General features: G+C 47.1%; 1 protein-coding gene across 1 annotated transcript in view; it reads left to right on the forward strand.

Moving 5' to 3' along the window:
• The first annotated feature begins 2903 nt into the window (after positions 1 to 2903).
• The window catches only part of LOC134397263 (L-gulonolactone oxidase-like), a 77296-nt gene continuing 64470 nt past the window's right edge, over positions 2904 to 15729 (forward strand). Inside the window, exons 1-4 of the mRNA XM_063123759.1 lie at positions 2904 to 3038; positions 8468 to 8569; positions 9603 to 9728; positions 11832 to 11926. Coding sequence (XP_062979829.1) covers positions 3036 to 3038; positions 8468 to 8569; positions 9603 to 9728; positions 11832 to 11926 — 326 coding nt within the window. The 5' untranslated portion in view covers positions 2904 to 3035. The remainder of the gene's footprint in view (positions 3039 to 8467; positions 8570 to 9602; positions 9729 to 11831; positions 11927 to 15729) is intronic.

The following is a 15729-nucleotide window of genomic DNA, read 5'->3' on the forward strand; positions in this document are numbered from 1 at the left end:
CAAGTTAAAATGTATTTATAGACTGTTAAAATGCTGGGAGAATAAAAAGGTCTTCACCTGGCGTCTAAAAGCATATAATGTAGGTGCCAAGCGAACCTCCTTAGGGAGCTCATTCCACAGCCGGGGTGCCACAGCAGAGAAGGCCCTCCTCCTGGTAGCCACCTGCCTCACTTCCTTTGGCAGGGGCTCGCGGAGAAGGACCCCTGAGGATGGCCTTAGGGTCCAGGCAGGTACATATGGGAGGAGGCGTTCCTTCAGATCGCCTGGCCCCAAGCCGTTAAATGTTAATACCAGCACTTTGAATTGGGCCCGGACCTGGACTGGCAGCCAATGAAGCTGGAAAAGGACTGGCGTGATGTGGTCTCGTCGGCCAGTCCCTGTTAGTAAACAGGCTGCCCTGTTTTGTACCAGCTGAAGTTTCCGGACCGTTTTCAAAGGCAGCCCCACGTATAACGCATTGCAGTAATCCAAACGAGAGGTTATCAGAGCATGGATCACTGTAGCTAGGCTATCTCCGTCCAGATAAGGGCGCAGTTGGTATATCAGCCTAAGCTGATAAAAGGTGCTCTTTGCCACTGAGTTCATCTGTGCCTCAAGTGGCAGTTCTGGATCCAAGAACACCCCCAAACTACAGACCCGATCCTTTAGGGAGAGTGCAACCCCATCCAGGACAGGGCAAACATCACCTCGCCGGACAGATGAACCACCTGCTAACAGTACCTCCGTCTTGTCTGCCTTTGGCTTATTTTTTACTCATCTAAACCCCCTCCAGTAAGACCATGAAGTCCAAATTTCCTAGCTGCACCACTGTTATAAATGCACAGAGTGCCGTAGAAGTGTTCGGTGCTAGGAAATTCACCATACCATTGGGACGGCAGCTTTGCCTCCCGTCACTTCAGCACTGTATTTTATTGGCTAGTAGCAAATTCCTTTCGAAGAAAAGCTCCCCCAGGGATTCCAATGCACCCAGAAACCTTTGGGAATTTATGAGACCCTTTGAACCGGGCAATAGTTAACTTGATGATGGAGGCACTGCAGTTATTAACCATTCTGTGATTAACTGGGCCATTAGCTCAGCTGAACTTTGGCCTCTGGCTTAGAGCTGGGGAAGAGGGGCAGGTCAAGATGCATTGTTCAGTGACTAGTTAGCGGCTGGGTTTAAATGTCCAGGTGCAAACGACCCCTGGTGCAGCCTCCACTAATGCAAAGGAGGCCAGCGCTGTGTGTCTCAGACCATGCCCTCCCATTGCACCAACTCAGAATCATAGAATCATAGAATAGCAGAGTTGGAAAGGGCCTACAAGGCCATCAAGTCCAACCCCCTGCTCAATGCAGGAATCCACCCTAAAGCATTCCTGACAGATGTTTGCCCAGCTGCCTCTCGAAGGCCTCTAGTGTGGGAGAGGCCACAACCTCCCTAGGTAACTGGTTCCATTGTCGTGCTGCTCTAACAGTCAGGAAGTTTTTCCTGATGTCCAGCCGGAATCTGACTTCCTGTAACTTCAGCCCATTATTCCATGTCCTGCACTCTGGGAGGATCGAGAAGACATCCTGGCCCTCCTCTGTGTGACAACCTTTTAAGTATATCATAGAATCATAGAATAGCAGAGCTGGAAGGGGCCTACAAGGCCATCGAGTCCAACCCCCTGCTCAATGCAGGAATCCACCCTAAAGCATCCCTGACAGAGGGTTGTCCAGCTGCCTCTTGAAGGCCTCTAGAGAGAGCCATGCAAATATTTCACAGCAAGTCCCTACACATACACACACACACACTTTTGTGCACACTGCCCGTTACTAGTGAGGGCAGGGGAATTATTATATTATTATTTATTTATATAGCACCGTCAGCGTACATGGTGCTGTACAGAGGAAAACAATAAAATAGCAAAACCCTGCTGCATTGGCTTACATTCTAACAGCATCATAATAAAACAATAAGAAGAGGAAGAGAATGCACCAAACAGGCACAGTGGAGAGTAAAACCAACAGTATAAAAGTCAGATCAAAATCAAGTTTTAAAAACTTTAGGAAAAAAGAAAAGTTTTTAGCTGAGCTTTAAAGACTGCGATTGAACTTGTAGTTTGCAAATGTCCTGGAAGAGCGTTCCAGGCGTAAGGGGCAGCGGAAGAAAATGGACGAAGCCGAGCAAGGGAAGTGGAGACCCTTGGGCAGGTAAGAAACATGGCATCTGAGGAGCGAAGAGCACGAGCGGGGCAATAGTGAGAGATGAGAAGAAAGATAGGAAGGACGGGGAAGGAAAAGAGTCCATGGAATATGAGGGGGGGGGGATTGCTTCGTTCTCCTGCTCCAGGACATTTCTATAATTAGGGTGACCCTATGGAAAGGAGGAGGCTCCCGTATCTTTAACAATAAATAAATAAAAAATACATCTTTAACAGTTGCAGAGAACAGGGAATTTCAGCAGGTGTTCTTTGTATGCCTGCAGCACCTGGAGAGAAACTAGGGTGTCCTTTGTATGCCTGCAGCATCTGGCGACATTCCCTCTTCTACACAACAGTTAAAGCTGCAGGAGCCCTGCCCTCTTTTGTATCTGGTCTTGCTAGGCAGGGCTCCTGCAGCTTTAATGGGTAGAGTAGACCCACTGAAATGAATGTGTGTGTGTGTGTATATATATATATATACTTTGATCATCCTATTTTTTCTTCAAAATCTATTGGCACAATTAAAGTGCCGTGGATTGCAGCTTCTGGTGTTCTCCAGCCAAATCCGCCCCCTGCCCCCACGCAAAGAAGCAGCTCGCCCCGGGCCCAAATCTGGAATTCCTTCGCCCCAGGCCCACATTCCAGCCGTTATTCATTAACCCTTCTGCTTCTGGAGAGAAGCTCTTGCAACACAGCTGGATTCCACCCTTTGCCTTCTCTCTCCCAAAGCGGCAGCTCCGATTCAAGTCCTGACACCCGTCCCCTGCCTCTTGTTGTGGCAAAGGTCTTTTTTTCCCCTCTCTCCGTGCCCTTCTGAGGAGGACGGCTTGCATCCTGCAGTTTTCCTTTGAGCGTTAAAAGAAGCCAAGCACAATGGTAAGGAGTGTGTGTGTGTGTGTGTGAGAGAGAGAGAGAGAGAGAGAGACTAATACCTCAAAAGTGCAAAAGCTGGGTTGCAGTTAAACCTCAAAAAACCAGGATTATGGCAACCAGCTTGATGGATAACTGGCAAATAGAGGGAGAAAACGTGGAGGCAGTGAGAGACTTTGTATTTCTGGGCGCAAAGACTACTGCAGACGCTGACTGCAGCCAGGAAATCAGAAGACATTTACTTCTTGGGAGGGGAGCAATGACAAATCTCGATAAAATAGTTAAGAGCAGAGACACCACACTGACAACAAAGGTCCACATAGTTAAAGCAATGGTATTCCCCGTAGTAACCTATGGCTGCGAGAGCTGGACCATAAGGAAGGCTGAGCGAAGGAAGATAGATGCGTTTGAACTGTGGTGTTGACGGAAAATTCTGAGAGTGCCTTGGACTGCAAGAAGATCAAACCAGTCCATACTCCAGGAAATAAAGCCAGACTGCTCACTTGAGGGAATGGTATTAAAGGCAAAACTGAAGTACTTTGGCCACATAATGAGAGGACAGGATACCCTGGAGAAGAGGCTGATGCTAGGGAAAGTGGAAGGCAAAGGAAGAGGGGCCGACCAAGGGCAAGATGGATGGGTGATATTCTGGAGGTGACGGACTTGACCTTGGGGGAGCTAGGGGTGGCGACGGCCGACAGAAAGCTCTGGCGTGGGCTGGTCCATGAAGTCACGAAGAGTCGGAAGCGACTGAGCGAATAAACAACAACAAACAAGGATCACGCCCCCCCCCCAAGCTTTGAAGATCTCCAAATCTCTTTCTCAGATTGGCAGCAGCAGCAGAGTGGGGGAGAGGGAAGAATAAGAGGGGGCAGGCAAAGGCCAATTGGATATTGTAGTCAAGATGTTTGCCTGGCCAGAGCTTTAGGATGGTGTGATGGAGGTGGTAGCATGAGAAGCTGCCTGACACTGACTGGCAGCCGTGGCACTCCAGGGTTCCAGGTGGGGATTTTTCCAACCCTACCTGGAGACGCCAGGGATCGAACCTGAGACTTTCTGCATGCAAAGCCGGGGCTCTGCTACTCCTCTCTCTGCCAGGTGATGTGATGGTTTCAGCGTTGCTAGGAAGGAAGTAGCCATGGTTGATCTTCCGTTTTTGAAAATATTTATTTATTTATTTATTTATTGCATTTTTATACCGCCCAATAGCCGGAGCTCTCTGGGCGGTTCACAAAAATTAAAACCATCATAAAACAACCAACAGGTTAAAAGCACAAATACAAAATACAGTATGAAAAGCACAACCAGGATAAAAACCACACGGCAAAATTGATATAAGATTAAAATACAAAGTTAAAACAGCAAAGTTCAAATTCAAGTTAAAATTGTTAACTCAGTGTTAAAATACTGAGAGAATAAAAAGGTCTTCAGCTAGTGACGAAAGGAGTACAGTGTAGGTGCCAGGCAGACCTCTCTGGGGAGCTCATTCCACAACCTGGGTGCCACAGCGGAGAAAGCCCTGCTCCTAGTAGCCACCTGCCTCACTGCATTTGGCAGGCGCTCATGGATAAGGGCCCCTGTAGATGATCTTAAGGTCTGGGCAGGTACATATGGGAGGAGGCGTTCCTTCAAATAACCTGGCCCCAAACTGTTTAGGGCTTTGAATGTCAATACCAGCACTTTGAATCGGGCCCGGACCTGGACTGGCAGCCAATGACGTTGTAAAAGGACTGTCGTAATGTGATCTCGCCGGCCAGTCCCTGTTAGTAAACGGGCTGCCCTGTTTTGTACCAGCTGAAGTTTCTGGACCATTTTCAAAGGCAGCCCCACGTATAACGCATTGCAGTAATCCAAGCGAGAGGTTATCAGAGCATGGATCACTGTAGCTAGGCTATCTCCGTCCAGATAAGGGCGCAGTTGGTATGTCAGCCTAAGCTGATAAAAGGTGCTCTTTGCCACTGAGTTCACCTGTGCCTCAAGTGACAGTTCTGGATCCAAGAGCACCCCCAAACTACAGACACGATCCTTTAGGGAGAGTGCAACCCCGTCCAGGACAGGGCAAACATCACCTCGCCGGACGGATGAACCACCTGTTAACAGTACCTCCAGTATAAAGTCCAGTGGTTGCCTCAAAGCTGACTCCATCCTGGGTGAACTGGACATGCTCCGTGGCTGGTGGAAAACAGGAGTAGACATCAACAAGGGGGTGGCAACTTTGGTGGGCTGTCGGGACAGGCCTCGTTTCTACTAACAAAGGTGGAGACACAGATAAGAGGCAGATAAAGGTATAAAGATAAAGGCAGGGTCTAGGAGAGGATTCCCTCACCTTGTGACTTGAAAGTACTGCTGAACTGCAGGTAATTGCTGGGAGGGGAGTGGGCGGGTCAGTCACCTTTAGGGAATGAGGTCTTGGAACACATCTCACCATTCATAAACGTTGCTTGGCCTTGTACAGAACAGCCTTCACTAATCAGCCCATGATGTCTCCAGGCCATTGGCCATGCTGGCTGGAGATGGTTTGGGGTTGTAGATCATAGAATCATAGAACAGCAGAGTTGGAAGGGGCCTACAAGGCCATCGAGTCCAAACCCCTGCTCAATGCAGGAATCCACCCTAAAACATCCCTGACAGATGGTTGTCCGGCTGCCTCTCGAAGGCCTCTAGTGTGGGAGAGCCCACAACCTCCCTAGGTAACTGATTCCATTGTCGTACTGCTCTAACAGTCAGGAAGTTTTTCCTAATGTCCAGCTGGAATCTGGCTTGCTTTAACTTGAGCCCATTATTCTGTGTCCTGCACTCTGGGAGGATCGAGAAGAGATCCTGGCCCTCCTTTGTGTGACGACCTTTCAAGTCCTTGAAGAGTGCTATCATGTCTCCCCTCGATCTTCTTTTCTCCAGGCTGAACATGCCCAGTTCTTTCAGTCTCTCTTCATAGGGCTTTGTTTCCAGACCCCTGATCATCCTGGTTGCCCTCCTCTGATTAACACATCTGGAGGGCACCAGTTTGGGGAAGGCTGGTATAGACCCACAGTGTGATGGCACACCATATCCTTTGCCTGCAGAAGTCCTGGGTTCGTCCTGTGGCCCATTTGGTCAAAAGCATCTCTGGTCTTTCGATGGCCACTGACATTTGGGGGTTGGGCTACCATGTGGACTGCTGTTCTGCCAGTGTAACATACAGTAGCTTCAAATGTCTAGTCTCTCACACTAGAGGCCTTTAAGAGGCAGCTGGACAACCATCTGTCAGGGATGCTTTAGGGTGGATTCCTGCATTGAGCAGGGGGTTGGACTCGATGGCCTTGTAGGCTCTGCTATTCTATGATTCTGTGTGTGTGTGTGTGTGTGTGTGTGTGTGTGTGTGTGTGTGTGTGTGTTTATCTTGGCCTGTTTTTGCTGTTGAGAAGTTTCAGCTCTGATTATTCAAGATGCTGGGATGGGCCTATCTGTGGCTCTTAGTCATTGGAGCTTCAAATGGGAACCTTGAGATTCAAGTCAATGTAACTCCAAATGCCTCATGCTGGAGGCAGGCAACAGGGCTGGGTGAACGGATACAACTAAAGCTATTTAGTCAATAGAGCTGAGTGACACAAAAGCATTAAAAGAAAAGAAACAAATTGCAAAAATGCAAGTTCTTTTACCCTAAGCTGCTTCTTTCTGCTCCTTCCATAAGCTCTGGTCTTTCTCTGGCCCTGGGCTGTCTCCTGGCTGTCTCTCTTATGCTTTTATACCCTCTTCCCTCAAAACAGAAAGTCCAGTTCCCACTGTGAGGAAATTGAAGTTAACTGGAGGAATGAAACTTAACCAGGGAATGAGCTTTAACTGGAGAAGTGAAACTACTCTTCTGAGGGACACCCACTCCCAACAGAAAAACTCTGGTCCTCTGAGCCCGAGTTTTTTTTACCTTGACTCTGTAACCCTCAAATTTTCACGCCACTGCTTTAGGATCAATATCAGAGACATTATTATTATTATTATTATTATTATTATTATTATTATTATTACCACACCTTTTTGTCCAATACTGGGCCTCAAGGCGGCTCGTTGGCCCTCCTTTCAGCTCAGTTAGATTGGCAGTCACTGGGGTCAGCGTCTTCTCAGTCGTGACCCCTACCTTATGGAACTCCCTCCTAAAGGATCTACTGTTGTCCTCTTTAGTTGTAGTATTTAAAAATCCACCTGTTTTAAAATGGCTTTTAATGAATGTGTTTTATTATTATTATTATTATTATTATTATTATTATTATTATTTATTTATATAGCACCATCAATGTACATGGTGCTGTACAGATTATACACAGTAAATAGCAAGACCCTGCCGCATAGGCTTACAATCTAATAAAGTTGCAGTAAACAATAAGGAGGGAAGGAGAATGCAAACAGGCACAGGGAAGTGTAAACAGGCACCGGGAAGGGTGAAGCTAAACAGTATAGAGTCAGAACAAACTCAATATTTAAAAGCTATAGGGCAGTGGTTCTCAACCTTCCTAATGCCGCGACCCTTTAATACAGTTCCTCATGTTGTGGTGACCCCCAACCATAAAATTATTTTCGTTCTTCTCTACACGATCCATTGTCATGGGATGGTTTGCTAATGAAAATAATACATAACAATAGCTTTAATAATACAAAAGATGATACATGACATAGTTCAGTCAATACAGTTTCCTAAGACCATCGGAAATATGTTTTCCGATGGTCTTAGGCGACCCCTGTGGAAGGGTCATTCGACCCCCAAAGGGGTCCCGACCCACAGGTTGAGAACCGCTGCTATAGGGAAAAGAAAAGTTTTTAGCTGAGTTTTAAAAGCTGTGATTGAGTTTGTAGTTCTCAAGTGTTCTGGAAGAGCGTGCCAGGCGTAAGGGGCAGCAGAAGAAAAAGGACGAAGCCGAGTAAGGGAAGTGGAGGTCCTGGGGCAGGCGAGAAGCATGGCATCAGAGGAGCGGAGGGCATGAGCGGGGCAATAGTGTGAGATGAGAGAGGAGAGATAGGCAGGAGCTAGACCGTGAAAAGCTTTGAAGGTCAACAGGAGAAGTTTATAGTGGATTCTGGAGTGAATTGGAAGCCAATGAAGAGATTTCAGAAGTGGAGTGACATGGTCAGAGCGGCGGGCCAAGAAGATGATCTTAGCGGCAGAGTGGTGGACAGAGACCAGCGGACTGATGTGAGACGAAGGAAGGCCAGAGAGGAGAAGGTTGCAGTAGTCCAACCGAGAGATAACCAGTGCGTGAACGAGGGTCTTGGCAGAAGAGACAGACAAAAATGGTCGAATCCTGGCAATATTATACAGGAAGAAACGACAGGATTTAGCTACTGCCTCGATGTGAGGAATAAAGGAGAGCGAGGAATCAAATATAAAGCCATTTATCAAGGCAGTTTTATTGCTGTGGCTCCGGAAATGTTATTTAGTACTGTCTGTGTTTCGTGGGCTTCCTTAGGTACATGGCGAAGGTGGTGTGCAATTCCAGAACTGGGCTAAGACCTACGGTTCCTCTCCAGAACTGTATTTCCAGCCAACAACCGTCGATGAGATCAAAGAGGTAAAGCAGGGGAGGTTGGCCCACGCCTATCGGTGTGATCTCTCCAACTTTCTGTAGATGCACAGTGTATTGGGTGAAGTACCCTCGCAGCTTTATCGCCAGCTTTTAGAAAGACCAGGAAAGGAACCTCCCAGAGAGCTTCAGCTATTTGGGTGGTATAGAAGTGTGATAAATAGATAGAGACTGTGTGATAGAGACTGAAAAAACTGGGCATGTTTAGCCTGGAGAAGAGAAGATTGAGGGGAGACATGATAGCACTCTTCAAATACTTAAAAGGTTGTCCCACAGAGGAGGGCCAGGATCTCTTCTCCATCCTCCCAGAGTGCAGGGCACGGAATAACGGGCTCAAGTTAAAGGAAGCCAGATTCCAGCTGGACATCAGGAAAAACTTCCTGACTGTTAGAGCAGTACGACAATGGACCCAGTTACCTAGGGAGGTTGTCGGCTCTCCTACCATAAAGGCTGTCATGTCTCCCCTCAATCTTCTCTTCTCCAGGCTAAACATGCCCAGTTCTTTCAGTCTCTCTTCATAGGGCTTTGTTTCCAGACCCCTGATCATCCTGGTTGCCCTCCTCTGAACACGCTCCAGCTTGTCTGCGTCCTTCTTGAATTGTGGAGCCCAGAACTGGACGCAATACTCTAGATGAGGCCTAACCAGGGCCGAATAGAGAGGAACCAGGACCTCCTGCGATTTGAAAGCTATACCTCTATTAACGCAGCCCAAAATAGCATTTGCCTTTCTTGCAGCCCTATCGCACTGTTGGCTCATATTCAGCTTGCGATCTACAACAATTCCAAGATCCTTCTCGTTTGTAGTATTGCTGAGCCAAGTACCCCCCATCTTGTAACTGTGCATTTGGTTTCTATTTCCTAAATGTAGAACTTGGACATTCATCCCTGGTGCCTGTCAGGTGTATTGGAAGGCAACTCCCATCATTGGCCCTGCTGGCTGGGGATCTGGAGGGCGTCAGGTTGAGGAAGGCAGAGCCAGGGGTTGGTACTGCTCAAATGTGTGTGGTTGTTCGCTCTGCAGATCTTGGGTCTGGCTCGGCAGAAAAGTAAGAAGGTGAAAGTGGTTGGGGCTGGACACTCCCCTTCGGATATTGCCTGCACTGATGACTTCATGATCCAGATGGGAAAGATGAATAAGATCCTGAAGGTAAGAGAAGTGTGTGTGTGTGTGAATGCAAGAACCAGTGACCTAGGGAGGTTGTGGGCTCTCCCACACTAGAGGCCTTCAAGAGGCAGCTGGACAACCCTCTGTCAGGGATGCTTTAGGGTGGATTCCTGCATTGAGCAGGGGGTTGGACTCGATGGCCTTATAGGCCCCTTCCAACTCTGCTGTTCTATGATTCTATAAACTGCTGTATTTCTGGACCAGTCCTTTCACCCGCCTAACTAGCATTCCATGATCTGGAAAGTCTGAGCCTAAGCAAGGCGTGATGGCTTCCAGGATCCATCCCTGGCTGTTAATCCCCATCATCTCATAATTAAATACATCCCATATTATTGGATATTTTGCGTCCTACTGTAGCCTTCCTCCCTCTAGCGCGTTGATGGAGCCGGTTTGGGTACATGACCAGCACATGTAAAGTTGAGGTTGGTGGCTGGGATTGATGGGAGTTGTAGTCTACTCTAGAAGTCAACAGGTTGCGGTGGGGGGGAAGGCTGGTAAATAGGATACCAACTGGTGGGGAAACAAAGCCAGCATGTAAGATTTGTTTAGAAATGCAGGATGTCATATTCGAAAAAGGAACGCAACATACTGAGATGTTAAGCAGGAGATGTGGCATCCTTTAGCCCAGTCACATGTGAGTTACAAGAAATGTCCCCCATGTTGTTTAACATTTACATGAAGCCGGAGCTTTGGAGTGCGCTGTCATCAGTATGCTGACGACATGCAGCTCTGTTTCACCTTTTCATCTTCAGCAGGAGAGGCTGTGGATGGGTTGAACCAGTGCCTGGCTGTGGGCTAATAAACTGAGATTCAATCCAGACAAGACTGAGATGCTGTTAGTAGGTGATTCCGCTGACATGATGGGTGGTGGTGTTTTACCAGTTCTGGATGGGATTGCACTCACCCTGAAGGAGCAGGTTCGTAGCTTGGGGGTTCTTTTAGATCCATCATTGTCACTTGAGGCTCAGGTGACCTCAGTGGCACGGAGTGCCTTCTGCAAACTCTGGTTGATGGCCCAGCTACGCCCCTATCAGGGCAGGGATAACCTGGCTTCAGTTGTCCATGGTCTGGTAACCTCCAAGTTAGATTACTGCAATGCGTTCTACGTAGGGCTGCCTTTGAAGATGGTTCGGAAGCTGCAGCTCGTGCAAAATGCAGCAGCCAGATTGATTTCGGGAACCAGAAGGTTCGACCATATAACACCTGCTCTGGTCCGCTTGCACTGGCTGCCTGTATGTTTCCGAGCCCAATTCAAGGTGCTGGTTTTGACCTATAAAGCCTTACACGGCTTGGGACCACAATACCTGACGGAACGCCTCTCCCAACGTTAATATACCCGGTCACTACGTTCAACATCTAAGGTCCTCCTCCGGGTGCCTTCTCCGAGAGAGGCTGGAAGTGTGGCAATGAGGGACAGGGCCTTTTCGGTGGTGGCCCCCAGACTCTGGAATGATCTCCCTGACGAGGCTCGCCTGGCGCCAATGCTGCTGTCTTTCCGGCGCCAGGTTAAGACTTTCCTCTTTGCCCAGGCATATGGTGGCACATCTTAATCACCCACATGTTTAGTTTTTTAAAATGGTTTTTAATGCTTTATGTGTGTATTTTCTGTGTTTTAGAATTTTAAATTTTGTATACTCGTTTTAATCTTAATTTTAGAATTTCTGTAAACCGCCCAGAGAGCCCTGGCTTTGGGGGCAGTATATAAGTGTAATAAATAAATAAAAAATAAATAAAATCAATAGCCTAATTTGGACAATTATGGGCATTTACTGTGGCCTAAACTACACTAAGCAGAATATTTCACTACAAAAGCGGTATAAAAGAGGCAGGAGCCACGCCAAGCAGGATATAGCGGTATGAAAGCGGTATATGGTATATGTCAATGGTCCCATGCCGCTATCAAGCAGCGGTGTGGCTCCTGCCTTTTATATACCGCTTCATACCACTTTCATAGTGCAATATCCTGCTTGGTGTAGATGAGGCCTGTGTCTGAGGCTTTGCCTCTAAGCTTCTCCGGCCCGTGGGAGATGACTCCTTCCTGTCTGGGCAACTGATATAAATAACAACCAACCTCCTGTCTTGCAGGTGGACAAAGAGCAGAAGCAGGTGACCGTAGAAGCTGGGATCTTTCTCTCTGATTTGAACGTGGAGTTGAGCAAACACGGCTTGGCTTTGCCTATGTAAGTAGGGTGTACATTTGTGCGTCCGTGCTGAGGCAGTGTTGCTACCCAGCATCAACTCTTAGGCCTGGTCTATACAGAATTCGGAGTTAGTAGAATGGACTGCACCACCTCCGATTGCAGGGGGAGGTTGGTCCCCCATTTAAAAGCCTTCAGTCCCACCTTTAAACACACAAAACAGATGTTGCCATGTACAGTTTAGCTCTGAGAAGCAAGGCACAAATAAGCCTTCACAGGAGGTACTGGTTCCTCTCTATTTGGCCCTGGTTAGGTCTCATCTAGAGTATTGCGTCCAGTTCTGGGTTCCACAATTCAAGAAGGACGCAGACAAGCTGGAGCGTGTTCAGAAGAGGGCAACCAGGATGATCAGGGGTCTAGAAACAAAGCCCTATGAAGAGAGACTGAAAGAACTGGGCAGGTTTAGCCTGGAAAAGAGAAGACTGAAGGGAGACATGAGAGCACGCTTCAAATACTTAAAAGGTTGTCACACAGAGGAGGGCCAGGGTCTCTTCTCGATCCTCCCAGAGTGCAGGACACAGAATAACGGGCTCAAGTTAAAGGAAGCCAGATTCCAGCTGGACATCAGGAAAAACTTCCTGACTGTTAGAGCAGTATGACAATAGAATCAGTTACCTAGGGAGGTTGTGGGCTCTCCCACACTAGAGGCCTTCAAGAGGCACCTGGACAACCCTCTGTCAGGGATGCTTTAGGGTGGATTGCTGCATTGAGCAGGGGGTTGGACTCGATGGCCTTGTAGGCCCCTTCCAACTCTGCTATTCTATGATTCTATGATTCTATAAGCACACGGGTGAATAGGCCCAGGGGCTTGCTATTGCAGTGGTGGATACTGGGTTCAGCAGCAGCTCTGTTATGGCCACCTCTCAATAGCCTCTGCCGTGTCTACACAGGTACCCGGGCAGAATCCTTCACCTCTGCTGCTTTAGCAGAGGCGTATCTGAAAAGTCTCAGTGGCAAATGAGTTCTTTTAGAAGGGACCCTCCGAAGGAAATGGGCTCCTGGAATCGTATGCAAATTCACTCGAATGTCCTGACATTGGGGCGAAAGTAGCTCTTTAATCACAGAAGGACTTAATAAGATTTGGGTCTCTCTCTTTTTGGGTTCGGTCTGAGGTTATCCTGGAGTAATTGCACTCTTTCAAGCATTCCGAACTGTTTTTCAACTGGATTTGAGATGAAACCGGGGAGGGGAGCGTTGTGTGAGTTTACAGGAAGCAAGGGAGAGTCATAGAATAGCAGAATTGGAAGGGGCCTACAAGGACATCGAGTCCAACCCCCTGCTCAATGCAGGAATCCACTCTAAAGCATCCCTGACAGAGGGTTGTCCAGCTGCCTCTTGAAGGCCTCTAGTGTGGGAGAGCCCACAACCTCCCTAGATAACTGATTCCATTGTCGTACTGCTCTAATAGTCAGGAATTTTTTCCTGATGTCCAGTCGGAATCTGGCTTCCTGTAACTTGAGCCCGTTATTCCGTGTCCTGCACCCTGGGAGGATCGAGAAGAGATCCTGGCCCTCCTCTGTGTGACAACCTTTTAAGTATTTGAAGAGGGCTATCATGTCTCCCCTCCATCTTCTCTTCTCCAGGCTAGTCATGCCCAGTTCTTTCAGTCTCTCTTCCTAGGGCTTTGTTTCCAGACCCCTGATCATCCTGGTTGCCCTCCTCTGAACACGCTCCAGCTTGTCTGCGTCCTTCTTGAATTGTGGAGCCCAGAACTGGACGCAATACTCTAGATGAGGCCTAACCAGGGCCGAATAGAGAGGAACCAGTACCTCACGTGATTTGGAAGCTATACTTCTATTAATGCAGCCCAAAATAGCATTGGCCTTTCTTGCAGCCATATCGCACTGTTGGCTCATATTCAACTTGCGATCTACAACAGTTCCAAGATCCTTCTCGTTTGTAGTATCTCATTTGTAGAATTGATGGGGGAGAGTTGAACCTCCTGGTTTTGTTCACAAGGCAGTGAAGTGAGGGAAAGGGGCGGATCGTGTCACTATCCATACTCACATGTACTGCAGAGGTAAGTGAGATATTATAAAAACTTTTTAATATACTAATAAGTTACACTAGTTCCCAAAGTTCAGGTATGCTTCCACTGTAAAGCTGTATATTATATCATTAAAAAAGCACAGATAAGTACTCGAAGACCATTTAGAAAACACTCAAAGAACAAAACACTCAAAGAACAAAACACTCAAAGAACAAAACACTTAAAGACCAGCTTCCTGTTAACAAACAGAAGTACAGGTGAGAATACTAGTGCAAAGGATGCTAGCCTTGCTACTGAAAAGAGGTTCCTTGCCAACAAAATACCATATTAGCAGTTGGGACATGCAGCCTCATTCCAAATTTTGGATCCTAGCTAAAATATAGTAACCCACTATCCATTCCAAAAGGCAAGTGACTGTAATATCTAGTGGCAATGGTAATTTGAAAATAATTCTTAGTTTTTTTCATGTGCATATATAGTTCATGGGACCACTGAAGAAGACCTCTGTTGCGTCGAAACGCGTATGGTCTTCAAGTGTTTTGTTCTTTGAGTGTTTTCTAAATGGTCTTTGAGTACTTATCTGTGCTTTTTTAATGATATAATATACAGCTTTACAGTGGAAGCATACCTGAACTTTGGGAACTAGTGTAGAATCATAGAATCATAGAATAGCAGAGTTGGAAGGGGCCTACAAGGCCATCGAGTCCAACCCCTTGCTCAATGCAGGAATCCACCCTAAAGCATCCCTGACAGATGCTTGTCCAGCTGCCTCTTGAAGGCCTCTAGTGTGGGAGAGCCCACAACCTCCCTGGGTAACTGATTCCATTGTCGTACTGCTCTAACAGGCAGGAAGTTTTTCCTGATCATAGAATCATAGAATAGCAGAGTTGGAAGGGGCCTACAAGGCCATCGAGTCCAACCCGCTGCTCAATGTAGGAATCCACCCTAAAGCATCCCTGACAGATGGTTGTCCAGCTGCCTCTTGAAGGCCTCGAGTGTTGGAGAGCCCACCACCTCCCTTCTGCTTATCAGTAACTTATCAGTATATTAAAAAGTTTTTATAATATCTCATTTACCTCTGCAGTACATGTGAGTACGGATAGTGACACGATCCGCCCCTTTCCCTCACTTCACTGCCTTGATTTTAAGGGGCCTGGGTGAGCTTCTCTTTGCTTATTTGTTCACAAAGGGACATTTTGGTCACACAATTCTATAAACTCACACAAAGCTTGGCTGCAGCCGAACAAAAGCAACGTCAAAGGAACTTTTCCATTGCCATCCATCCAAATCTCCTCCTTTTCTTTCTTTTTAATTGGTTTACTAATACCTCTTTTGATGATATACACACAGAGAGAGAACAGGATCACACCATTTAAAAGGGTTACACATTGGCCTTACCTAGACCTAAGGTTTATCCTGGGATCGTCCCTGCCTGCTCCCCGGATATCCTGTGTGTCATTTACATGAACAGGGATGACTCCGGGATGATCCGGGGATAAACCTTAGGTCTAGTAGCTATGGCCATTGTAAAATGACGCATACAGAAATTGCAATAAAATGACCAGTATAAATACGTGAATCCCAATGCATGCGTTGCATTGTCACTGGGTCACTTCATTGTAACTTTATAAACAAAGCCATACGAACTACAGAGGAGTCTGATTCCTTATACTAGTGCAAACAGTGAGTACATCATCTTCAAATTTATCGTTCTGGAAACTAATAAAAATTGGCCATTTCCTTATCAACTGATATTCATACATTTGATGTTCACAGGCCCTTACAAAGAGTGTAA

This window comes from Elgaria multicarinata, chromosome 4, assembly GCF_023053635.1.
Source record: "Elgaria multicarinata webbii isolate HBS135686 ecotype San Diego chromosome 4, rElgMul1.1.pri, whole genome shotgun sequence".
Lineage (NCBI taxonomy): Eukaryota > Metazoa > Chordata > Lepidosauria > Squamata > Anguidae > Elgaria > Elgaria multicarinata.